Source organism: Chlamydomonas reinhardtii, chromosome 10 (genome assembly GCF_000002595.2).
Source record: "Chlamydomonas reinhardtii strain CC-503 cw92 mt+ chromosome 10, whole genome shotgun sequence".
Lineage (NCBI taxonomy): Eukaryota > Viridiplantae > Chlorophyta > Chlorophyceae > Chlamydomonadales > Chlamydomonadaceae > Chlamydomonas > Chlamydomonas reinhardtii.
The window spans coordinates 4,295,457-4,318,817 of NC_057013.1; the positions used below are offsets into that span (position 1 = coordinate 4,295,457).

The 23,361-nt window shown below is 65.9% G+C and overlaps 5 protein-coding genes across 5 annotated transcripts in view; 3 read left to right on the forward strand and 2 right to left on the reverse strand.

Moving 5' to 3' along the window:
• Nucleotides 1-333: 333 nt before the first annotated feature.
• CHLRE_10g450800v5 (uncharacterized protein) lies at nucleotides 334-2,875 on the forward strand. The gene is made up of 6 exons (XM_001698278.2): nucleotides 334-1,120; nucleotides 1,274-1,414; nucleotides 1,566-1,679; nucleotides 1,822-1,878; nucleotides 2,023-2,106; nucleotides 2,285-2,875. The coding sequence occupies exons 1-6, from the start codon at nucleotides 1,112-1,114 to the stop codon at nucleotides 2,324-2,326; spliced, it is 447 nt and encodes a 148-aa protein (XP_001698330.1). The 5' UTR covers nucleotides 334-1,111; the 3' UTR covers nucleotides 2,327-2,875.
• Nucleotides 2,876-2,937: 62 nt separating this feature from the next.
• CHLRE_10g450850v5 (uncharacterized protein) lies at nucleotides 2,938-11,983 on the reverse strand. The gene is made up of 19 exons (XM_043066963.1): nucleotides 11,726-11,983; nucleotides 10,818-10,902; nucleotides 10,458-10,556; nucleotides 10,145-10,241; nucleotides 9,823-9,887; nucleotides 9,297-9,387; nucleotides 9,030-9,068; nucleotides 8,660-8,775; nucleotides 8,078-8,222; nucleotides 7,670-7,726; nucleotides 7,182-7,390; nucleotides 6,868-6,940; nucleotides 6,456-6,572; nucleotides 6,013-6,093; nucleotides 5,486-5,710; nucleotides 5,099-5,224; nucleotides 4,536-4,628; nucleotides 4,110-4,211; nucleotides 2,938-3,913 (listed from the first exon to the last, which is right to left on the reverse strand). Exons 1-19 carry the CDS (start codon nucleotides 11,952-11,954, stop codon nucleotides 3,431-3,433), a joined length of 2,532 nt encoding a protein of 843 aa, XP_042920360.1. The 5' UTR covers nucleotides 11,955-11,983; the 3' UTR covers nucleotides 2,938-3,430.
• Nucleotides 11,984-12,128: 145 nt separating this feature from the next.
• On the reverse strand, nucleotides 12,129-18,533 carry CHLRE_10g450879v5 (uncharacterized protein). Its single transcript, XM_043066964.1, has 12 exons — nucleotides 18,420-18,533; nucleotides 18,200-18,289; nucleotides 17,787-17,855; nucleotides 17,276-17,398; nucleotides 16,814-16,909; nucleotides 16,444-16,600; nucleotides 16,086-16,150; nucleotides 15,600-15,683; nucleotides 15,071-15,205; nucleotides 14,419-14,550; nucleotides 13,419-13,708; nucleotides 12,129-13,108 (listed from the first exon to the last, which is right to left on the reverse strand). The coding sequence occupies exons 1-12, from the start codon at nucleotides 18,435-18,437 to the stop codon at nucleotides 12,703-12,705; spliced, it is 1,665 nt and encodes a 554-aa protein (XP_042920361.1). The 5' UTR covers nucleotides 18,438-18,533; the 3' UTR covers nucleotides 12,129-12,702.
• Nucleotides 18,534-18,643: 110 nt separating this feature from the next.
• On the forward strand, nucleotides 18,644-22,805 carry CHLRE_10g450900v5 (uncharacterized protein). The gene is made up of 8 exons (XM_043066965.1): nucleotides 18,644-18,918; nucleotides 19,047-19,261; nucleotides 19,660-19,768; nucleotides 19,964-20,069; nucleotides 20,225-20,349; nucleotides 20,804-20,952; nucleotides 21,392-21,498; nucleotides 21,938-22,805. Exons 1-8 carry the CDS (start codon nucleotides 18,764-18,766, stop codon nucleotides 21,974-21,976), a joined length of 1,005 nt encoding a protein of 334 aa, XP_042920362.1. The 5' UTR covers nucleotides 18,644-18,763; the 3' UTR covers nucleotides 21,977-22,805.
• Nucleotides 22,806-22,873: 68 nt separating this feature from the next.
• Nucleotides 22,874-23,361, forward strand: part of CHLRE_10g450926v5 (uncharacterized protein) — a 5,682-nt gene continuing 5,194 nt past the window's right edge. Inside the window, exons 1-2 of the mRNA XM_043066966.1 lie at nucleotides 22,874-23,055; nucleotides 23,230-23,321. Coding sequence (XP_042920363.1) covers nucleotides 23,004-23,055; nucleotides 23,230-23,321 — 144 coding nt within the window. The 5' untranslated portion in view covers nucleotides 22,874-23,003. The remainder of the gene's footprint in view (nucleotides 23,056-23,229; nucleotides 23,322-23,361) is intronic.

Sequence of the window (23,361 nt, forward strand, 5' to 3'; positions counted from 1 at the left end):
CCAGGTAGCGAGGTGGTGGGTGGGGTCCGGGCCGGTTGGCGCCAAAGGAGCCCGGGACTCGTGTGTGCCTGTGTGAGGCCATGGCAGACGGCTAGCTGTAGCCGCGGCTGTAGCAGCAGCATAGGCAGGTAGGTGAAGAGCAAGGCACCTCGTGAACCAGCAGCAACCCGGGGGCCCGGGTGAGGTCGGGCCGTGTGAGCGCGGTGGGTCGGCAGCCGGGACCGAGGGCTGACAGCTGTAAAAGTGAATTCCCGCCCAGCTTTCTTGCTGCACACACCGCGCGCACCCGGCGCGATCTCCCCTAGAGCTAGAGCCAGCCTTGAACTTAAATAATGCCAGCTGACAGCAGCAGCCGCGCGGGCGGTGGCTCGCGCCAGATCTACTGTGGACACTCGAGCCCCAAATCCAGTAGCTAGCGCTGCTCAGCCGTTGCGGCAATTTCGTTTACGCGACATCTGCAACGCTGCACCAGCTTTAAGCGCGCGTTGGGAGGAGCCCTGGACGCAGCCTGCGCCAGGGCCAGCCCTATTCTGCTACCAGCGCGGCTACGGCTGCTTGCCATGATTGCTGTGCTTTTGACGTGATCTGTAGCGGTGTTTGGCGCTTACGGAACCCAGCCTAACAGTGCTAGGGCTTGGACCTGCACCCGTTTACTTCTCCAGCTAATTCATCTCCTGTAACGTGCTCAGGGCGTAACACGGTAGTCCACAACAGCAAAACACCAGTAGCGCACAGCTAACAGCGCTGCAGTAGCGTGGTACGGATTCTCCTGAGTATTTCAGGCCTTCTCCACACAACTCTTGCATACATTTATTCTCTTTGCTCCTCTTCCAAGCTCTCACACACACACGCTCTCCCTCTGTGACCTACTGCTTCCTTTGACAAGTGCCCAGCCAAGCGTCCAGCAACCCACACAGCTTCTTTCCTTCAAAGTTTATACGCATAGCGTCTTCGTTAGCGTCGTGCGTTTTGTGGCATTACGTACGCTTGCGAAACCTTGCAAGGCTTGCTCAGACACCCGTGCTGCTTGCCGGCCTTCCGCTTTCGAACAAAACCGCGGTCCAGCCCCGGTTCTTCGCAAGCTCCAAAGCTTTCATATACCCCACTTAAGATGTCCAAGGTGAGGTGGCCGCAGTGGCGGAAAAATGTGGGTTCCGCAGTTCCGCTTCGACGGCACCCTGCTGGGCACCGGGGCTACGGGCTACTTCCGCGAACTGGGCTCCTGCTCCTGCGCAAGGCCCTGACCCGCCATTGCGGTCTCTCTTGCTCGCAGTTCATTCGCGTCGCCGTGTGCATCCCGGGGCCTCCTAAGGTGGAGGCGGACAAGGCCAAGCTGCGAAGCCCTTGGGCCTCCTTCCGGCCGGCTTCCCCAGCACCTTACCGGCCCTCCCTCAACAGCCCCCCGCGCTCACCGGTGCGTGAGTTACGGTACTCCTGCATACGCACGTATTATGCAACAAGGAAGACAAAGAATGGGTCTGCGCCCCTAGCTACCTGATGAGGGTTTGCATCTGATCCCAAGCCTGGACATGCGCTGAGCAAGTTTACGGCCGCCACACTCACAGGCATCCTCGGTTGCCGGCGCGCCCCTGCTGCACCCCCGCCCACTGCCTACGTCTCCCATTGAGACGTACCAGTGGAATAACAAATTCATGCTGGCGAACCCGCCGCTGTTTCACGTGAGTGCGTCCGTACGTACGTGCGCCAACCAAAATAACGTGCCACCGGGGCCTGGATTTGTCTGGTCCACCTCGCTTGGTCCGCGCTTCCCTGAGCCGCGCACCGCACCCCTGCAACTAAGCTTGCTCGTGTTGCTCGCAGGTTGACCCCGATGAGCCGGATGCCGACCTGCTGGCAGACCTATGTAACCTCTGCCAGGTGCGTGGGTCGTCTATCTCCGATGTGCTCGCCAGCTTGCAATGCATGCACTCCAGCGCCCATTGGATGGGCTAGGTCCTCGCAACCCTCTAGCTAGCTGCCTAGCTCGCGGCCGGCTGATGTTTAGTTTGTCCCCACGCACAGGTCTCGTGCCCGCGCACCCCCTTCACGCCCGAGGAGGACGCTCGGGCCACCGCCATCGCCAAGGCGATATGCTCTGGCGCGATTGTGAGTGCCGGTAGCTCGTAGGGTCGAGCCCCAAATAGCCTCCTACGTAGCACTGGACCAACGTGCAAGCACCGTGGCTAGAACGGGTCGCCTGCTTGACTTTGCGCAAGCATGCCGGGCCGTCTATTTGTGACAGGTATACTGACGCGTTGGTGTGACTACTGATGATGCCATGCAGACTACTTACCGCACCGCCAACGCCTTCGCGCGCCGGTGCTGAAGACTTGGTGGCTGACACGCACGTGTGAAGCGAATGCATCCAGCTGTGCAAGCCGACCCGCTCGACTCGTACGGTACTGACAAGTCGGAGGACAGTTGTACATAGTTTATGATGCGTACTTGTTAAGTGTGAGTCAATGTGGTTAGCTAAGCGCTGAGCGGTGACCTCGATCGTGACACCACCTGGTGTTGGCTGGCGGCTGCACGCCCATGCTAGTACTGCCGTTGTCGTGCCGTGCCGTGCCTTGTGGCAAGCTCGGGGCTTAAGGTTGCGTGCACGTGAACAAGGAACCCCACTGCTGTGACGAGATAGGTGTCACGTGACCACACTACTGAAGTGCTTATTTTTTCTTACTGAGATAGTGAGGGCGCGCGGTGTTTATTCATGGTGAAAGGCGCGCGCGTACATCAGTTAGTTATTTTAGTACTAAAGGCGCGCTAGCTAGGTCTTGCAATTGCAAGTTTATAAAGTGACACCCTTGTGAGGGGGCTTGTCGTGATTTATGCGTTTGGACTTCCTAGCTGTCAGGTTGCTCTTTTATTGTGTTTGTGCCACTGCTGTCTTGCCGGCCGTACACGTGATGGCGTGCCTAGTGTGCTTGGCAGGCTGCTTCCCGAGGATTTGCCATGAAGACAACCACAGCTTGACAGCTGCTGTAATTCAAGGGCAATCTTACTTTGTGTGTCACATTCCTCGTCTCTGGGCTCCTCATCGGCCCCTCCGGCTTTGGGCATTCTACCACGAAACACTTCGTGAATGCCTTCTGGCAGTTTCCATCACCAAAACACCATTCGGTACTTCAGCTCACACGGTCATATCTCACGCCCTGCACCGCAATCGGTCATAGCCTGGTCCGCCCGCCAGTGTCGCGCGCATGCAAGGTCCCTACTTGGCACAAAGCGCCCACGTTTCAAACACATGGGGGCCCGACTTCAGTACCCACGCACTCGCGCTTGCCCCACTCGCAATCCATGGTTGCGGCAGGTTTGCAGCTCGCCCGAAGGTCCCGCACGCCTCACATCCACTCATACGTAAGTGAGCAAGCACATTCAAGTCCCCCAGCGGCAGCGATGCCCTGTTGGCCGGTGGCGCTCAGGGGAGGCGCTACTGGCTGCCCGAAATCACCGCCGCTGCCGCCTCGGCCGCCGCCGCTGCCGTCGACGGGCATGCCTGTGCGACCTGCGCCGCCGCCAGGGCCTGCTGCTGCGCCACCGCCGCCAGCCGGCTCGGCAGCGCGTCCAGGGCGCCTGTGAGCGCCTCAAACGCCCTCGCGCTGTGCCCCAGCTCCGACGTCACCCGCAGCAGCACCAGCACCGTCAGCAACAGCACCAGACCCAGGCCACCCGCAATCGCCAGCAGGAGCACAGGCGAGCCGCCCAAGGCGCCGCCGCCAGCACCACCGCCCACGACGACCGCGGCGACGCCTCCGGCGGCGGTGCCTGCGGCGGCGCCCTCCCCCGCTGTGCCGCCTTCTGCTGCGCCGGCTGCGCCACCGCCTCCGCCCCCCTCCACACCGTACTTGGCTGCCAGCTCGGTTTTAAGGGTGTTGAAGAACTTGACGGCGTCGGGCGGCGTGGCCGATTCCACCTGCACAGCAGGCACAGGTGAGTTGCAGAGGAATAGGCGGGCGATGGGTGAATGGGAGACGCAAAAGCTGTCCAGGCTTCCCACAAGCACAACATTCTGGTCCTCGGCATGGGCAGCCCTGCCCTGGTCCTGCCCAGGTCGTTGCACGCCTAGGGCCCCCACCGCCGCGCCCCTCACCCGGCCCTCCCCTTCCTACCTTGCCCTTGACCACGTTGACCATCATGCCGCTCTTGAACCACTCCGTGCGCAGCGACACAGTCAGCCGCGTCTTGCCGGCGCCCACGTGCTGGCCAACCACCTGAGTGGGCGGCGGCGGCGGGGGCGGGACAGGGCGAGGCCGGTGAGGCAGGTGGGTTGTGTGCCCGAGCGCATCAGGTCGGCGGGTGAGGCGACACCGGGCGCCCTTGTCACGGGCGGCAAGCACCACGTCACCGGGCGGAGGCACCTGCCACCTCGCCGGCTGTCTCAATGTACCCCTTCATGCTCCCCCCCCGTGGCCCACAAGCAGCACGGGCTCCCCGTCGTGCCACGCCACCCCGTCCACAGCCGGCCGTGTCCGACTGCCCCTGCACCTAAAACACACACACAGCGTTCACACACACACGTGCCCACACGCACGCACCAGCATGAACACGTGCACGCACTGCCCCACGGGCGGCACGTTGGGCGTGATGCGGTTCTCCACCACCCAGCCGCCGTCGCCCTTCACCAGCACCTGCAGCCGGCCAAGACAGCATTACCACAACAGCGGCATCAACAACCGGCGCCACCAGGAGGCAAGGTCCGGCAGCAGGCCAGTGGGCATCAGTGCCGCCGGAACCGGCGTCAGCGGTGGCCGCGGCGGCTGGGGGCTGCGCCCTTGATGCCTTGCCTTGCAGGCGTGAGGCACAGCCGTGGCACCACATTCACAGCCGCCACATCCACAGCCGCCTCACCCAGTCCCGCCTCCGCCCGCCTCCCCCTCCCCTCCTTCGCGCTCTATGGGCTGGTGCTGGGGCTAGGTACACTCGGAATCCCCCCACCCACCCACCCAAATCCCGAGACCAAGTGTGCGGTCTCCTCCCGAGCCCGCCCCCGCCCACTTCCGCACCTTTTCTGCACCCAACGCCCCCGCTCCCGCATCTTCTGCGCCCAGCGCCCCCGCTCCCGCACCTTCTGCGCCCAACGCCCCCACCCACCCCTCACCTTCTGTACCGACTGCACTGGCGTGGGCCCCACCGGCGTGGGCTTCAGGTAGCTCACGGTGCGCTGCGTGAGCGCCTTGCCGTCCGGGTCGGGGCCCCACTCGCCGCACTTGTAGTCCGTCATTTGCTGCGGGTGCAGGGAGGGACAGAGGGAGGGAGGAGGGGGTTCCAGGCATGAGCGGTTAGGAGAGCAGGTGGTGGGGGGGAGGAGGCCGCGGCGCAGCGGAAGGTGCTGTGCCCTGTTGTGTCCTGAGCAGTAACGGCCTGCGGTGGCGTGCTGTGTGCTGCTGGACGCAAGCGAGACACCCGCGGGCCCCCACGCCCTCGCACCCCCGCATCCCCACGCCCTCACACCCTGGCAACCCCCGGCACCCCCTCTCGCCCCCACCTCCAGCGCGTTGACCTTGTCCGCAATCGGGGCGTCTGGCCCGTACAGCGCCCGCAGCAACTCGTGTGGCCCCGCCTTCACCACGTAGTCACACGCGGCGTGCGGGTGCGGCGCCGGAGCCGCCAGCGGCTCCGCCGGCACGTCCACGTCCTTGGCGTCCCAGTCCACGGCGCCGGCGGCAGCGCCGCCGCCCGCGCCGCCGTCGGCGCCGGCCGCCTCCGCGTCCTGTGAGTAGTGTGCGGTGCGCCCCTCGGCCCGTGCTGCGTGTGATGAGAGGCCTGCCTGGTGGGGCCATTGCGCCCGCCAGCCAACCCATCCCGACGTGCACAGCTGCGCGCACCACCGTTCCATCACCGTATCAAAGAGCCTCCCTCTCCCTCTCCCGCCCCCTCCCTCGCCCTCTCCCCCCCTCTCCCTCCCTCTCCCTCCCCCTCCCTCCGTCTCCCTCCCTCTCCCCCTCCCTCCCCCTCCCTCCCTCTGCCCCTCCCTCCCTCTCCCCCTCCCGCCCGCTCGCTCGCCCCACTCACCGCCACCCGCACCAACTGCATGCTGACCTCCAGCTCCGGCTTCTGGGGCCCACTGACACCCGCAGCGCCCTTGTCTAGGACCTGGGGGCGAGGGGTGGAGGAAGGCGAGGGAGGGGTGGAGAGGGAGGGCAGGGGAGGGTTAACTTTGAACCAAGGGGAGGGGTGGAGAGGGAGGAGCCAGGCAGGGCAGGGCCGGGAGCCAGACGGCGGCGAGTGGGCGGCGTGGGGCACAGGCGCGCCTCGCGGGTACATGGGGGGTGAGGGCCATGCAAGTCCACGGGCAGTAAGGGCAACTCAGGAAGGCGTGACAGGTCGAGAGCTGCCCGCAAGTCCCCAACGGGGCAGCACACGGCCAGCTGATGCTGCTGGTTTAGCCCCGGCGGGCTCTAACCGGAGACCCTTCACCCTTCACCCTCTCAGTCCCTCACCCCCCAGTCCCTCACCTTGTCCAGCTTCTCCATCCTGCGGATGTAGCGCTTGCCCCCCCACAGCGGCGTGGGGGGCGGCGGCGGCGGCGCGGGCGGCTCGGGCGAGGTGGGCGAGCTGGGCGCGTCCTTGGCCTGGCCGGCACACGGGGCGGGGCCACACAGGGGCATGCTAGGCGCAAGACGCACATGTCATTGACGCCCCTCAGACCCCAGGCAGCTTCGACCCACCCGGCTCAGCCCATCTCCAGATGCCCGGCCCGGCGCCCTCAGGGCACGTCACTGGATGGTCCCTTCATGCCCAGGCTCCCCGCCACGCCCGCCACGCCCTCCCCGCGCCCCTCTGCCTGTGCCCCGCTCGTTTTAGTTGGTTTCGGTTTGGTTTGGGCTGGTATTTACAACCCCCCCAAAGCAGCTCCCAGGCCCCCACCTGTGTTCCCGAGCCTCCGGCAACTGCGGCCATGGCGCTGGCCACGTTGCAGGCGAAGGCGCCCAGGAAGCTCCTGAGGGGGCGGGGGCGGAGGGGGTTGTAAATACCAGCCCATACTTAACCGAACCGATTGTCAAAGAGCGAGGAGGAGAGCTGAGGAGGGGCATCAGGAGGGGACGTTGTTGCAGCAGGCGGGCAAGGGGACACGAGAGCGCGAGAGCGGGTGTCCCGAGCGAGGCGCGGCTGGGGGGCACGCGGGGTTCGGGGAAGCGACCCGGCGCACAGCACGCACGCACACGCACACGCAAACGCACTTGTTTGCGTCGCTGGCGGCCGCGGTGCCGGTCACAGGTGTCGCGGGCGGCTCGGCTGTAGCGCTGGCGGCGGGGGGCGGCCGGGCGCCGCTGAGGCCGCCGGTGAGCGAGCCGGGCATGCCCATGACGGCGGCGGCGGCGCGGGCGGCTTCGGAGATCTCGGGGGCGGGGATGGGGTCGGGCTTGAAGGGCACGTCCCAGATGGGCACCTGCGGGCGGAGGCGTGTGTGTGTGTGCGCGTGTGTGTGTGTGTGTGTGTGTGCCTGTGTGTGTGTGCCTGTGTGTGTGCGTGTGTGTGTGTGCCTGTGTGTGTGTGTGTGTCTGTGTGTGTGTGAGTGTGTGGTGTGTGTGTGTGTCTGTGTGCAGGCGTGTGTACGTAAGGGCTGGGGGTCGGGTCCATTAACAAACACATGCACACGCACACGCCTCAATCACTATGTTTGCCATGCTCGAGAGCCCACACGCCACATGCACACGAGCCCGCGCACCTGCGTCCGTGCCAGCTTGTTCTTCCAGCTGAGCAGGTCGATACGCACCTCACCGTACTGCACACAAGGGGCACACAAGGGGCACACAAGGGGCACACAAGGGGTAACCGGGCCGGGCAGGTGGGGTAAGGCTCCAGGCGGCATGTGCTCAGAGGGGGTGTGCCCAAGAACACGTCCCATACTCCATAGGCATAGGCGGCGGCAGGCAGCACCGCGGCGGTGAAGGGGCAGCCCCTCCCCCACACCCTACCTTCACCCTCCGCCAACCCCTCTCGCCCCGCCCAACTCCCCAGGGCCGCCCGGCCCCTCGCGCCCCCTCCCTTCCCCGGCCCCCTTCCCATGCGTCTTCGTGCCTCTTGGGAATGCAGAAACCCACCCCTCCCTCCGCCGGCCGCCCCAGCCCCCCACCTGGTCCCTCAGCCGGCCCTTGAGCGACTCGCCCTCTCCAAAGGCCGCCCCCAGCGGCACCACCAGCTCCAGGTCGTCCGGCGCCGCCTCGCCAGTCGGGCCCAGCGCACAGCGCAGCGGCTCGCGCTGCTCCCAGCCGCACAGGCTGCAGCAGCGGGAGGGAAGGGGGAGATAAAGGGGAGGGAAGGGGGAGGGAGGTGGGCGGGAGTGGGGAGCGAGGGGAGGGAGGGGGAGGAGGGCGCGGAGGGGACGGGAGGAGGGTGCGGTAAGGGATGATGGGGAGGGAGAGGGGGTTAGCGGGGTGTGCAGCGCTGCAGCAGCAGCGGAAGCCGAGCACCGCCGCACAGGGCGCAGTCGCAGCCCCTGCCCACCCCTTGCCTTCATGGGATATACAACCTTCTCTACCCCATCACCTTTCACCCAGCCCCATCACACCGCCTGCCTGCCCGCCCCCTGCCTGCCCGCCCCCTGCCTGCCCGCCCCCCTGCTTATGCCCGCCCCCTGCCTGCCCCCTGCCTGCCCGCCCCCTGCCTGCCCGCCCCCCTGCTTATGCCCGCCCCCCTGCTTATGCCCCCTGCCCACCTGAACTGCAGCGCCAGGCCGGCACTGGCGGCCGCACTGCCGCTGCCCAGCGCCGCCAGCCCCTTGACGCCGTGCACCTTGATGTGCAGCTGGTACTCGTGCAGCTGGGCGTGGATCTGGAGGCGTGGGAGGGGGGCGGGAGTTTGCAAATACCTGCAGCTAAACTAACCTTAACCAAGCTAAACTAGCGGAGGGGGAGGTTGTGTGCGCGTCGGAGGGGGTATTGTTCCTACTACTTCCAGGAGGGAGGTGTGGTCGCCGCCGCCGCCACCCCGCAATCGCGCGCACGCACACCGCAGGCCTTCCTAGGCACCGCACCCCGGCCCCATCACCGCCACCACCACCTCACCGCCCCCAACCCCCAACCCACCTGGTCGGGGTCCTGTATGGCCGTGATGACCTTGCGCATCTGGGGAGGGAGGGAGCGCGGGGGAGAGGGACAGCGGGGGAGAGGGACAGCGGGGGAGAGGGACAGCGGGGGAGAGGGGGAGACACGGGACGTGTTCAGCTCACCCAGTGTACGAGGTAGGCTGGAAAGCACAGGGTTCGGGCTTGCCAGCTTTTCCGAGCTGGTATAAACACGCCTACAGACACACAAACACACAAAACACACAAACACTGACACACCCCTTCGCACCTCGTCGTACTGGTCCTTGGCCAGGATGCTGATGCCGAACACCAGCACACCCGGCCGCCGGGTGGTGCCGGACTTGTCCATCAGCGGCATCCTGCGGGGCGGGAGTAGGAGGAGCCAGGTGGGGTGGGGCGAGGTGAGGCGAGGTGAGGGTGAGGCGAAGAGACGTCACGGGCACACGGAACCCCCGGTGTAGGGTTGAGTCAAGCCGCAGGAACCCCAGCACGCCCGTCAGTCGTGCCATCGCTCCACCAAGCAAGCACCCCTCCGCCCTCCGCCCTCTTCCACCTTCCCTCCTCCCTCCTCCACCCTTCTTCCTCCCTCCTCCCGCTTCCCTCACCCCTCCTCCCTCCTCCCTCCTCATCCTTCCTCTCCCCCCCCCCACACACGCACCTGTACACCAACTCCTCCCCCCCCCACACACGCACCTGTACACCACCTCCTCCCTCCTCGTCCTTCCTCTCCCCCCCCCCCACACACGCACCTGTACACCACCTCCCCCCCCCGCCCCCCCCCCACACACACGCACCTGTACACCACCTCCTCGCCCATGTCGGTGATGGTGCTCAGAACCTCCTTGATGGGCAGAGACACCTGGGGGGCGGGGGCGTGTGAGGGCAGGATGACATGCGGGTGTGAGGGTTCACATGTGGGAGCGGCATGGCCGCAGATGCACTAAGCTTCACACACACGAACACGTGCAGTTGGCCGGCCAAACTACGACACACGAACCCACCGGTCCTCTCTGTCCCCCTCCTCCCCCTCCGCCCCCTCCTCCTCCTCCTCCTCCTCCTCCTCCTCCTCCTCCTCCTCCTCCTCCTCCTCCTCCGCCTCCCCCACCGCACACGCACCATGCCGCAGAAGCTGATGAAGTGCCCGATGTCCTTGTCCATCACCCGCAGCGCCACGAGCATGTCCTCAGTCACATTGTCCAGGGAAAACGGCAGCCTGCAAGTGCAAGCGCGCGCGAGTGTGCGTGTGGCGCGTGTTTGCAGGGGAAAGAATAAAACCGGCACACGCGTGCGTGCATGCGTGCGTAAGGAGGTGCCACAATGAGAGCAGCTCGGCAGATGCACGTATGTGACGTTGGACACGACCTAGACCAGACGTGTGCCAAGCGGCGGCCCCACCGGACCCGGGCGCCCCCCGCGGTCGCCGCCTCACCACTCCTCCCACAGGGGGTGGCTGTTGCGTAAGATGACGCGAGTCTCCGCCTCGGCCAGGGGCAGGGAGCCTGGACGAGCCAGCACCACACGCACGAAGCTGCAGCGCGGGGGCAGCACATGAAACGGCAGGACAGGGCCGAGGGGTGTGTGTGCGTGTGAATGTGCGGTGCGGCGCGGCACCCGCTCACCCCCCCCTCCTGCTGTGGCGTGCTTCCCGTCCTCCATGAACGGCTGCATTTCCAGGTCTCTCATCCCAATTCAGGGACGGCGAAGACGTCCCCGCCCCGCCCCGCCCCCCCCCAGGTCTTGCACGGGCGGCCACGTGCTCCCTCGCCCCCTGCTGCCAGGTCTGACTCACGGGTCGCACGTGGCGCCCATGAGGCTCACGCCGGGCTCCAGGTCCAGGGCCTCCTTCACGTTCACACACAGGTAGAAGTCCTCGCCTGGCAGTGGCAAGACAAGTGGGCGAGGAGGGGGTAGGACTGAGGGTGGGGCGGCTGTGTATTGCGCACACATACAAGAAAGACGGCATGACTGTGCGGGATATGTGTGTGTGATTGTATGTGTGTGTTGGTGCGTGTATTGGTGCGTCTGTTGGTGTGTTGGTGTGTGTCAGTAGGGGCTGAAGCTGTCTGAATGGTTCATGTAAGCGTGGACCCAGGGCCGCACACGTAGTGGCAAACTTGTCCCTTCTAGTGGTGGTGATACCAGTGCAGGGCAGTGCAGTGGAGTGCATCGTGAGGGCACGGAGGACATGCACATGCTATAGCGATGGGCTTGGATTTGGGTGCGACTGTAGTGGGGTTGGGTTTGGTAAGGTTGTGGATAGGGCCCTCCCAGGGGGTTCTGAGTACTAACCGCCAGCGGGGGTTACGGACACGGTTGCTGGGGGTGTGCTGTGTCGGGCATTTAGGCACATGGGGTGGTGGCGCTTGGGATGCTGATGCAGCTGGTCTGGTCGTATTGCACAGGGTGATGCTGGTTGGCAGGGGCGGGGTCGTGCGGGCGAAGGGGAGCGACCAAGCAACGGTTGCGAGGAACAGTTCACGACGAGGCCCCGCGTCGCACAATTCTGTAGTATGAGCTGAGGTTTCTTGCGGCGTCCAAGAGGACTGTGAGTGTCCAGGAATCCACGCGCATAAAGGCTATAGCCTATAAGAGACCACTTGCACTTTGCCATGCCGCAGGCCATGCGCAGGGGGGCCTTGCAAGCGACGAATATCCTGGAGGTGCATCTTCATTGCAATTGACGCATTTGACACTCACCAATCCATGGAGCCCATCCGGTGGTACCGCGGCGTAGAACCTCTCCGCGCGCAAGGGAAGCGGCCCCTCCTTTGTGCCACGCTACTGTCTCGCGCTCAAGGCCCGATGGCTGGGCTGTTAATCCTTCCTTTAAGCTAGAGCTTGCATGCAGTTTAAGACCAGAGTCAGTGTCAGATATCCTTTTGGTTGAATGGTCAGCCCGAAAGCTATCCCTCACTCTCTTTAACATTTTGGTAGTGTCCGACAAACTAGCTATGCTTACACCTCAAAATATAAGGGACCTGGGGTGTGTTATGGTTCACGAATGTGCGGGGGAGCGGGCGCTCCTGCACGGGCAACACCCCCATGCGCACAGGTACTTGCAGGCCGCCGCCTTGGAGGCAGTTGCAAACGCCGCAAGTCCGGAGCCCGCACATTACAGGCCGCGCCAACATTCCGCCGGGCCGCCTATCAACAAGACATCCTCCAGGACGTCAGGCGTCTCCTGCCTCAGAGCATTACGTCGCCGCTGCAGCGACCCACCTGCTCATGCACCATCACCTTGTGCGAGTCCACCGTGCGGCTCCCGCCAGCTGCCGCCGGCTCCGCAATCCTCACATGAACATCGCACCCCGGCCTCCGCCTCCTCATCACGCCACCACCCATATCACTCCCCGGCTTCATCGACATCACGGCTTCCCCTCCCTTCGGCCTGCCGCACAGCTCAGGACCGCAGGTGCAGAACTGCACGCCACTGAGGCCACTGACGCCCCCTACCCAAGCCTCTACCTGCCTACCAGAAGCGCCCAATGGCCCCCCACCTGCCTACCCGGAGCGCCCAGCGCCCGGGGCCCGGCAGCAGGTGGCGCCAGTGCGCCACAGCGCCCGTCAGCAGTCGGGTCGGCGCGGGCCGCAGCCACCCGGCAACCCCTGCTCGCCACCTCCCGCCATCCCCACACCGTACACACACACGCCTCCGCCCACTCACTGCCGCCCGCCTACCGCCGACCGCCACGACCTCCCCGCCCGCGGCCGCCGCCTCCACCACCGCCTCTCCGCTCGCCGCCCCGACCGCCGCCCCGGCCGCCGCCGCGGCCCCTGCCACCGCCGCCGTCGCGGTCTCCACCGCCGCCGCCCCGCCCGCCGCGGCCTCCTCGCCCCCGGAAGCCGCCGCCGCCGCCTCCACCTCCTCCGCCTCCACCACCACCACCCCCGCCGCCTCCGTCTTCCCGCCGCTGCTTCTTGATGTAGTCATCCGTGCCCCAGTTCCGTCCTCCGCCGCCGCCGAATCGGCCGCCGCGCCCGCCGCGCCCCCGGCCGCCGAAGCGCCCGCCGCGGCCTCCTCGCCCGCCCCTGTAGGACCCCACCATCTCGTCCGCGTCGGGCTCGCGCCCCACCTCCTCCCTGCACAGCGCCGGCAGCAGCACACAGTTCAGCAACAGCAACAGCACCAGCAGCAGCAGGCGGGCAAGTATATGTGGGTGGTGGTGGTGGTGGTGGTGGTGGTGGTGGTAAGCGGATGCAGCCGCCCATGCCACCACCCAGCGCCCTAGGCCAGCAGCTAGGCACGGCAGCAGTCGCACGCGCACCACATGACATACACGCAGTGGGCCCATCCATGCCCCACCACAAAAGTCCGCGCCCCCGCCCCCGTCCCCGTCCCCGTTCCCGTCCCCGTTCCCGCCCTCGTTCCCGCCCTCGTTCCCGCACCCACTTGAAATACGCAGCATCGTCGTCGTCCTCATCCGCCGCCGCTGCCGCCGCCGCCGCCGCCCGCTTCCGCTTCTTGCCGGCGCCGTCCTCTCCGCCGCTGCCGCCCTCCTCCGGCTCCTGCCCCTCCTCGTCGTTGCCGCTGACGTCGCCGGGCCGCCCCATGGTCGGCTCCACCTCCTTCTCCCACCACTGCTTCTGGCCCGCCGGCAGCTTGCCCTGCTGCCGCATTTCGTCCGCCTGCGCCGCCGCCTTGCGCGCCGCCTCCGCCGCCTTGCGCCGCACGTTGGCGTCCTGGGCAGGTAGCGGGCAGTGCGCAGTGGTTGTTGGGATTGTTGCGGGTTGGGGTTGGCAGGGAGGCGTGAAGGCGGGGGATCACAGGCAGTGGCAGCGCCGCTCACCACCAGGGTTTTACATCAACGAGAGCAAAGCATGCACTGTAGTTTATCGTCTTAGCTTGTGCACCCGCCGGTAGACGGCGCCTTACGGCATGTCACACCGTCACGGCCGCCCCACAGCCCCTGCCCACCCTGTCCGCCAGCCCCACAGCCCCTGCCCACCCTGTCCGCCAGCCCCACAGCCCCTGCCCACCCTGTCCGCCAGCCCCACAGCCCCTGCCCACCCTGTCCGCCAGCCCCACAGCCCCTGCCCACCCTGTCCGCCAGCCCCACAGCCCCTGCCCACCCTGTCCGCCAGCCCCACAGCCCCTGCCCACCCTGTCCGCCAGCCCCACAGCCCCTGCCCACCCTGTCCGCCAGCCCCACAGCCCCTGCCCACCCTGTCCGCCAGCCCCACAGCCCCTGCCCACCCTGTCCGCCAGCCCCACAGCCCCTGCCCACCCTGTCCGCCAGCCCCACAGCCCCTGCCCACCCTGTCCGCCAGCCCCACAGCCCCTGCCCACCCTGTCCGCCAGCCCCACAGCCCCTGCCCACCCTGTCCGCCAGCCCCACAGCCCCGTTCCCCCTACCCCCCAGCCCCCCTGCCCGCCGCCCGCCCGGCCGCACCTGCTGCTTGCGCCGCTCCGCCCGCAGCTGCTCGCGCTCCTCCCGCCGGTCCGCCAGCTCCGCCGCCTCCTCCGCGCTCTTGCTCACGTGCGCGTGGAACAGCACTGCGCCCTCGCACAGACCCTCCTCCACCTGGCAGCGGGAACAGGGCCGCGGCGGGGTGGTTGTAGATACCAGCCCAAAGTAAACCAAACCCAATGCAATAGAGCGGGGGCGGGGATGCGGTGGAGCATCAGGTGGGGAAAGGGAGTGGTGCGATGAGGCCCCGACGCAAAAATTGCGTGGGGCGCTGGTGTTTCCCATTCCTGTCCGCCGCGCTCATACCTCCACTGGACTGCCGCCAACCCGAGTGCTGCGCCCATGAATGGTTCGCCCTCCGGCTTATGTCGGATTGGAATGAACCACCCCACTTGCTCCCCGCACTAGCCCTTCCCAGCCAAGACCCCAATGCTCTCCCGTCATGATCAGCCCCGCTTCTCACGGCTACCCCTTCCCCTTCCCCTTCACACACACACACACACACACACACACACACACCCTGCCTCCTCGCTCTATTGCATTGGGTAATTGGGTTTGGTTTAGTTTGGGCTGGTATCTACAACCCCCCCCCCGGACCCCTACAACCCCCCTTCCCCCCGGCCCCCTGCCCCACCTTGACTAGCTCCAGGTCCAGTCGCGGCCCTATCTCGTGTAGCCGCACCCGCGACTGCCGCGCCGCCACGTTGCCGCGACCTAGGTCCTGCGCCAGCGTCACGCGGCTGGTCTCCGCGTCCTCGCCCTCGCTCTCCTGCGCGGGGTGGGGTCGTGGGGTGGAGGGAGCCGCGCGGGGCGGGTGGGGGCGGCCTCGGGCGGGTGGGGGCGGCGCAGGGGCGACCCACGGGCCGAAGTCGAGGGCGCCATGACAGCTGGCCGTGCCGCTCCAGCGACACCAGCACCGGATTGTAATGCCCGGAGGGCCCTGCCGTGTCAGTTCTTTGTCCACCCACCAGACCACCAGACCACCAGACCATCACACACTGGACCTGGCGGCGGTCCCAAGCAGCCCAGCCTAGGGGAGCGTGCCTGCCCTCTCCAGCTGTGCCACTGCCCCCCTCACGCCTGACCCTTCACGCCTGACTCCTACCACCCGCCAGCTCCGGCCCCAGCCCCGGCCCCGGCCCCGCTGCACGCCCGCGCCTCACCGAGCCGTATCCGCTCTTGGTCACGAACTCGGACACGTCACGGAAGGCGCTGAGGTCGGGCACCTCGCGACGGGACAACAGGCCCTGCGTGCGGGGGAGTTGGGGGGAAGCCCAGGAGGAGTCGGGGGAAGCGGCGTGGTCAGGGCCAAGGTGCATTCCAAGAAGCATTCTGGTCCGGAGGGAGGAGTCGGCACGGCTGAGACGGAGGGGGCCGCGGCACCGGTGCGGTGCTGCGCCGAAGTCCATGTCGTACTTCGTACGGAGTCGTATGTCGTACGTCGTCTGTCCGGCATGGTTTCCCTCAGCTGTGTCCGTCCCTGCCGCCCACGGCTCCATGGCCCGTCACACCCTCTTGACATCACCTCCCGCCCCACGCCGGCCGCGCCCCCACACCCGCCCCCGCCCCCGCTCCGCCCCGCTCCACCCCGTCCTGCTGCCGCCGCCGCCACCCCGCTCCTCCCCTGCCAGCGTCCGCCGCCGCCGCACCTTGACGCTCTTGCGCAGCCCGGACGGCGCCACGGAGATGCCGTAGTGGCGCAGCCGGATCAGACCTGCGGGGTGAGGCGCAGGTGCCGGCCGCGTGTTCAACGACGTGACGGCAATGCCGACAGCGGTGCGCGAGCCGGCGCGCCATGAACCCTCGATGCAAAACCCACCCCACCTGCTTGCCCCGCAACTTCCACCCGCCTGCCCCTGCCGCGGCTCCACCGGCCTCCACCCGCCCCCGCCTTCCACCGGTGGCACCTTCCCCGCCGCTCTCCTCCCCCCGGGGTTAGTTTGGGCTGGCATCTACAACCCTTCCCCCACCCACCCACCCACACAAACCACCCCACCCCGGCCTCACCGCTCTCCTTGTCCCTCGACAGCAGCACCACTCGCTGGCATGCGCTGAGCTTGGTGCGCTGCACGTTGATGGGCGGGAACACGCCCTGGAACAGCGTGGTGACCAGCCGCAGCGTGTCGTTGCCGCTGAAGCCGTTCATCACCACCAGCGGAGGAGTCTGCGGGGGCGGCGGAGCAGGCGCAATTAGGGTGGGGTTGAGGGCGACAGAAAAAAGGGCACCCGTGCTTGGCTAGTTGTGACCAGCGAGCATAGACGGCGGGAATCTGGTATCATTGCATGGGGCGGGCGGAAAGGCCGTCCCGCTGCAACTGCACCGCCGCTGTCTTTTCACGGCCTCGCATGATGCTGATACGTCGCGCTACACCCGCACCTTGAATGCGTTTGCGGGCACTCGCGGCCGCACCGCTGCGCTCTGCACGTCGCGGATGAGGCTGTAGTTGCGCACACGCATGGTCATGGTGGGGCCCTGCAGGGGGTGGGGGTGGTGGGCAGCGAGGGAGGGGAGAGGGAGGGGAGAGGGAGAGGGGGCCGCAGGGGGCCGCAGGTTGACGGGCACGGTGGAGGTACAACCAGGCAGGGGCGGAGTCATCGGCTCCCCCTACCTCGATGCGTCCTCGGCGTCCGTTGACACGACCGCACGGGCGGCCCTAGCGCCCCCATCTACGCCCCCACACTGCGCACCGCTGACACCCTCACGCGGGCCATGACGCCTCCCTTCCCTCTCCTTCCTCCTCTCCGTTCCGTCGGGCTGACGGGCATGTAACCCAAGCGGCCTAGCCACCACCCCGCCCCCTGTGCACCCCTGCGCCGGCGCCCTGGCCCGCGCCCTCACCCGCGGCGTCTTGGCGAACTTTATGTAGCTGCTGTTGTCGGTGGCGGACAGCATCACAAAGTGCGTCACGCCCAGAGGCCCCGCCACCGACACAAAGTCACGCAGGCTGTTCTTGCGGGACTCCTGCATGCGGGTGAGAGAAGGAGAGAGAGAGAGCGGACAAGACATACACGCGGGGGTCGTTACGTGCTATGATTGTGCCGGCTCGGCAGCGGAAGCCGGTCCTGGAGTTGATGTGCGTGAAACAGCAGGTGGGCAAAGGCAGCCAGGCACCTGAGCCCTTGGATACTGTGCTGGCGGGCCGCTTGAAGTGCTCTCGCCATCGCCTGAGGTTCCTTGCGGAACCCTATGGGCACGGCTCCATGCCTGGATGGCCTCACCCCGCCCCCTCCAAACCCCTACACGCCAGCCGCATCCTGCTGCTCCTCTTGCTACTGCCATTGCTACTGCGGCTGCCAAATGCCGCTGGTGCTGCTACTGTCGCAGCTGCAGCCGCCTCCCCCTGTCTCACCCGCAGGTTGAGGGCGGTGTTGGGCAGCAGCATGCGGCGCATGTCCTGCTCCAGGTCAGCCAGGATGGCCTGTGCAGGCAGGCAGGAAGGCAGGCACCCAGGCAGGGAGGGGCACAGGCATGGGTGCGGGCGCAGGCACTACCGAGCTAACTGGAGGGAAAGGGGGCAGCGCATGCCGTGGCGGGCCATGACCGCCGGGGCAGGCGCGGCAGCGGGATGTCGTAGCGGCGACGTGCCCGCTAAAAACCCCTTGCCGAACGACCAGTGCGCAAACCACACCGCAGCATGCAGCCATGTCGCGCCAATGCATGTTGCAAGCTTGGAATAGCGCCACGGCGGGTGACTTTTGGCCCGCGCTGGGTGCATTTCGGACGAATTCCGCCGCCAGCGCCCAGAGATGCTTCGTTGCTCACCCCATGCTTTCCGCGTTTGAAGACGAAAGTCTTAGGGTCCGGCTTCTTTGCCTCCGCCGCATCGGTCTCAACGTGCGTGCGCTTCTTCCGCTGTCAGGGGCAGGCGGCGACGGAAGCATCGTCAGGAAGGGGGTCAGCTAATTTCGCCCAAGAGAATTTGCAGTGGTATAGACACATGTGCACATGCATCGTTCGAATTGACGCGGGCTATTCTTCTTACACGGCGCGTCTTGGCCATTGCTCGTGTGGCGCAAAGTAGGGCTGCTAACTAAAGAAGTGGTTTTGCTTGGTAAGTCTTACGCTGGTTCACTCGTTCATACAGCGCAGAATTCCTATCGTCAGCAGTGACGCGCCCGTTGAACCCTGAATGACTGAACGACGGTTCAATGCGGTCTCCCCTCCACCCGCCTTGCTATTAAACATTCCATACTCATTGTCCCATAGATATCTGTCATACTCATAGGACTCTCAGACTCTGACCACAGACGTGCGATTGCTGCACACCTCCCATCCTCCAACCCAAGCGCTTGTCCCCCTGAGTAGCACAGACTCTTAGTCACCAAGATGAGTGTCTCACTAGGGGGCCAGCATGTGCGCGCGCGCGCGACCTACCACCAAGGCGTTCGCGCCGTGCGGCCCTGTCAACGACTGGTCCGTGCCCGCGCCACCGCCGAGCCTATGGTCACCACCAAAGTGGGCTCGGCGCCTGCTCCCCCCACGTAAGCCTACACGCAGTATCCTTTGCTTCACGCGCATGTGAAGGTCAGGAGCATGTGCACGGGCCTGCCTCCTCCGTGCAACTGCCCGCAATTGCACGAGACCTGTTCACCCCCACACACTCCTACAGAACGGTGAGCGAGGCGGTGCGGCAGGCGCGCACCGCGCTGCGGCAATGGCGCGAGGCGGCAGCGGCGGAGGCCAAGTCAGAGGCGGCGCAGCGCAGCGGCGGTGAGGCCTCCACGTCGGCGTCCGCCGGTGCCGGTGCCGCCACCGCCGCCGGCCCGCGGCGGCTCATTGTGGACCTACCGCTGCCGGCACAGCGCTCAGGCTTCCTGGGGCGAGGTGAGGAGGCGCGCGAGGGGCGGTGTGGGCCACGTCGGCGACATGACCTGTCGTGGCGGAAGTGCGGGATGCTCCACTGGGCGCCGGGGCGTGCCGGGGTAGGGGATGGGAAGCACGACAGGCAGCGCCTTATGGCGTACGGCTGCGCACAGCCCCGCGTGCAAGAGACACACACACACACACACACACACACACACACACACACACACACACACACACATACACACACACACGTTTTGTTGTTTGTTCAACACACACACATACACACACATGCTGCATCGCATACACTGTCTTTGCGTAATGTGCTCTTTAACACACACACATACCTGGATACCCCATCCCGGCCCTACCTCGGCGCCACTGCTTCATGCATCCTCTCCTCGGCCCCTGCCCTGCAGGCGCGCCCGACCCCGACCTGCTGATGCTGCTGGACGAGGCGGACTTCCCGGGCGGCGAGGTGCAGCGCTTCCGCGTGCTGCGGCCGCTGGTGGAGGCGTGGCTGGACGGGTGGGTGGTGGTGGCGGGTGGCCGAGGCGTGACTAGACGGGTGGGTGCTGGTGGATGGATGGGTAGGTGGGTGGGTGGGTGGGTGGGTGGGTGCGGGGCGATGAGTGGTGGATGTGGGAGTGGGGTGAGAGGGCATTTCCGACACATAGACACATAGACACAGAAACACACGCATATACATGGATGCCCCCGCAGCTACAACTCCGAGTTCCTGGGCTTCCTGGAGGACGGCGCCGACGGCGTGGGGCTGTGGGCGGCCGGGCCCGACACCTCCGTCATTGCCAACGTCACCAGTGCCACGGTGGGTGGATGGGTGGGTGCTGGCAACCACTTCAATGTGGGGTCTGTCCAACTGATCTGCATTGGGGGCCAGGCCGGGAGCACGGGCGCAGCTGGCTCACGTGGCTACGTGAGGGGGCGTGACGTGCACCGTCTGTGAACTTGCTGCTGCCGCAGGTGCCCTCGCTGGTGAAGCTGCTGGATGGCGGGTACGGCGCCCGCGCTACGCAGCCGGGGCACACGGTCATTGCGGTCAACCCCACCTGGACCAGCGCCAACAGCGTGGGCCAGCCGTGGCAGTTGTGAGTGCGTGCCGCAACATAAGGGGGCTGGGCAGGGGGCTGGACAGGAGGCTGGGCAGGGGGCTAGGCAGGGGGCTGGGCAGGGGGCTGGGCAGGGGGCGGACCGCGTGGACAGGCAGGGTTACCCTAGAATGGAACCCCAGGATTTCACGCCCCGCTCGCGTTCCATGATGCTGCTGCCTGGACCTGCCGCCGACTCCCATCCCACATACTCCGCACCTTCCATCTCCACCCATGGCTGCTGCCCCCTCCAGTGTGTGCGCCCCTCGCACGTACGTACTCCACACCTCTCGTGCTCTTAAAACCATATGCCGTTCGCGTTCCTCCCATATGCATGTGTCCCGTGCCCAATCTGCCCCGCGCCCCGCGCCCCATCTGCCCCGCGCCCCATCTGCCCCGCGCCCCATCTACCCCGCGCCCCATCTACCCCGCGCCCCGTCCCCGTGCCCCGCAGCGAGCTGCGCCGCCGCGCCGCCGAGGTGCTGGACCCAGCCGGCTGGCAGACGCTGTACAGCGCCCGCATGCTGCGCAGCAGCCGCGGCGCCAACGGCCTGCTGGTGCGGGCCTGGCCGCACCGCTGGGCGCTGTACCCCGCAGCAACACGTGAGTGGCGGCTGGCGGTTGGGTGGTTGGGTGGGTGGAGGGAGTGCGGGCTCCCTCGCTACGACTGCCGGGCCGGGTGTTGACTGCTGGGTGCAAACGGACTGCTAGGTGCATTGCAATTGCGCCGGCGGTGGGTGCATTCGCAAACTTTACACCGTGTGGCTGAGGCCGCCCCTGCCGTGGTCAGCTGCTACATGTCCATTCCACCCGCTGTTGCTCCATCATACACCCCTCGCCACATACACAACTGCTCATTCCCCTGCCCTGACCTGCCCTGCCCTGCCCTGACCTGCTCTATCTGACCTGCCCTGGCCTGCCTGCCTGCCTGCCTGCCTGCCTGCCTGCCTGCCTGCCTGCCTGCCTGCCTGCCTGCCTGCCTGCCTGCCTGCCTGCCTGCCCGCCCGCCCGCCCGCCCGCCCGCCTGCCCGCCTGCCTGCAGCCGACGCGCGACACCTGGGCGACTGCGTGCTGGCCTCTCTGGAGCGGCCGCCCACCAAGCTACTCATAGAGCGCCTGGCGGAGGCCAAACCTGCCATGGACAAGAAGGTGGGGAGGGAGAGCGAGCGACAGGGCAGCGGCAGCGGGTGGAGGCGCCAGGGAGGGAGGGGCAGGAACGGGAAGGGACGGGGCGGAACCGAGCGGGACGGGGCAAAATGATTGTGTATGCTGTGGAGCAGAAAATCAAAGGGGGCCTGGGTCGCATTGGCATTGTGTGCACGTGTCGAAAGCCGGCGGGCTGCCGCCAGGCGTACTTGTAGTTGCCTAGCAGGTGCGAGGTCGTGCCCACCCGCACCGACACGGTGATGGTCCGCCATCCACCCCAACCCTTACTTCCCCGCCCCCCCTACGCCTTCACTGCTTAATTAATCATGAATGTCCCCCCCCCCGCCCTCACATACACACACACACACACACACGCACACACACACACACACACACACACACACACACACACACACACACACACACACACTTTGCGCTGCAGGCCAAGGAGCTGGGGTTGGATGAGCCGCGCTGGTTCTGAGCAGTGAGCAGCGCGTGCGGCGGCAGGAACACAGCAAGCAGGCACGCAGGCATCTGGGCAGGCTGCGGCAAGGAGCGAGAGGGGTTCTGGCGGGAGCCGACGCACCGCCGTGCCGTGCCGCGTGCGGGTGCTGGCGGGGGCGCTGTGGGCGTAGGCGAATGGGCATGGATACTGGAAGAAGCAGAGGTTCTCCGTGTGTGTCTTTTGTGGATGACTGTTCGGCATTAACGCATGCATCTGCGCACTCGGTTGACGTTGGCAAGGGGTGATGGCCGCTCCTGATTTGTATTATTTACAGACGGCATTGCGCCCATGTGGGTTGTATTTGCACGGCGCGTATCCAGTAGTGCATGGGCATGCATGTAGTTGATGAGTGCCAGAATACCTAGAGGCATGCAGGGTCCAGGAACCGTGATGTGCGGCACATGCCCGTACAGGAGATGTGTGTGGGATTCGTGGAGCTTTGCATTACCCAAACAGGTTGCTGAGAGATTAAGCAAGAGACGAAGTTTGCAACACACAATATCCTGCATTACAGCAGATGGTCTGTTATGGTGTCCACAGTGCGATTACCGTGCTCCTCAGGAAGGTGTCTGGTCATTCCATCGTGTGGCGTTCACACGGCCGGCACGACGGCCGCTAGTAGAACACATTACAATCTCGTCGCAGCAGCGAATCCTTGTTCGCTATGATACGTAGCTAGGGAGCGTCGGCAATGCCCCTACCTAAGCCCGAGCCTGCTTGTACGGTACCTAACCAGCAGACCGTGTAGACCGTGCACGGTTGGTGGATGGGCAGGCAGCAGGCAGGCCTCAACACCACAAGGTCACCGCCCAGCGCTTGGCTAACCACATTGACTCACACTTGACAACTATGCATTCATGGATCATCGTATCAACTATGTACAACTGCCCTCCGTCTTGACACTACCGTATGAGTCGAGCGGGTCGGCTTGCACAGCTGATGGATGCGTTCGCCCCATGCATGCGTGTCAGACACTAGCCGTCTAGCCACGTCTTAAGCACCGATGCGCGGAGGCGCGATTAATAGTCGTCTGTACGGCATCAGCAACACAACCTGTGCGTCAGTGAAAATGCTGGCACGAACGAACAGAAGGCATGCTTTTACGGGATGAAGGAGGCGGCCACAGCTGTTGTGGGTTTCCAGATGGTCCAGTGCTAGGTGTACGGGTGAAGGGGTTTCGACATTACTGATAATGCAACTTGCTATTCTTTGTCCCCATGCACGCACAGCGGCACAGGTCTCCTGTCCGCCAAGGTCCTTCACACCCGAGGAGGACGCGCGGGCGACCACCATCGCCAAGGCAATATGCTCTGGCGCCATTGTGAGTGCCGGCACTCACAATGGCGCCAGAGCATATTGCC

What these genes read in the sequence shown, in the direction of transcription:
- CHLRE_10g450850v5 (XM_043066963.1), bottom strand. Translation starts at nt 11,954, where the DNA reads ATGTTAAAGAGAGTGAGGGATAGCTTTCGGGCTGACCATTCAACCAAA. An exon ending in CGGATGGGCTCCATGGATTG is followed by an intron (nt 10,903 to 11,725) that starts GTGAGTGTCAAA and finishes TGCCACTGCCAG; the next exon opens with GCGAGGACTTCTACCTGTGT. An exon ending in CCAAGGACCAGTACGACGAG is followed by an intron (nt 9,069 to 9,296) that starts GTGCGAAGGGGT and finishes CTCCCTCCCCAG; the next exon opens with ATGCGCAAGGTCATCACGGC.
- CHLRE_10g450900v5 (XM_043066965.1), top strand. Translation starts at nt 18,764, where the DNA reads ATGAGTGTCTCACTAGGGGGCCAGCATGTGCGCGCGCGCGCGACCTAC. An exon ending in TCGGCGCCTGCTCCCCCCAC is followed by an intron (nt 18,919 to 19,046) that starts GTAAGCCTACAC and finishes ACACTCCTACAG; the next exon opens with AACGGTGAGCGAGGCGGTGC. An exon ending in AACCTGCCATGGACAAGAAG is followed by an intron (nt 21,499 to 21,937) that starts GTGGGGAGGGAG and finishes TTTGCGCTGCAG; the next exon opens with GCCAAGGAGCTGGGGTTGGA.
- CHLRE_10g450800v5 (XM_001698278.2), top strand. An exon ending in ACCTATGTAACCTCTGCCAG is followed by an intron (nt 1,879 to 2,022) that starts GTGCGTGGGTCG and finishes CCCCACGCACAG; the next exon opens with GTCTCGTGCCCGCGCACCCC. An exon ending in CGATATGCTCTGGCGCGATT is followed by an intron (nt 2,107 to 2,284) that starts GTGAGTGCCGGT and finishes GATGCCATGCAG; the next exon opens with ACTACTTACCGCACCGCCAA.
- CHLRE_10g450879v5 (XM_043066964.1), bottom strand. An exon ending in GGCTGCGCAAGAGCGTCAAG is followed by an intron (nt 15,684 to 16,085) that starts GTGCGGCGGCGG and finishes CCCCGCACGCAG; the next exon opens with GGCCTGTTGTCCCGTCGCGA. An exon ending in TGGACCTGGAGCTAGTCAAG is followed by an intron (nt 14,551 to 15,070) that starts GTGGGGCAGGGG and finishes TCCCGCTGCCAG; the next exon opens with GTGGAGGAGGGTCTGTGCGA.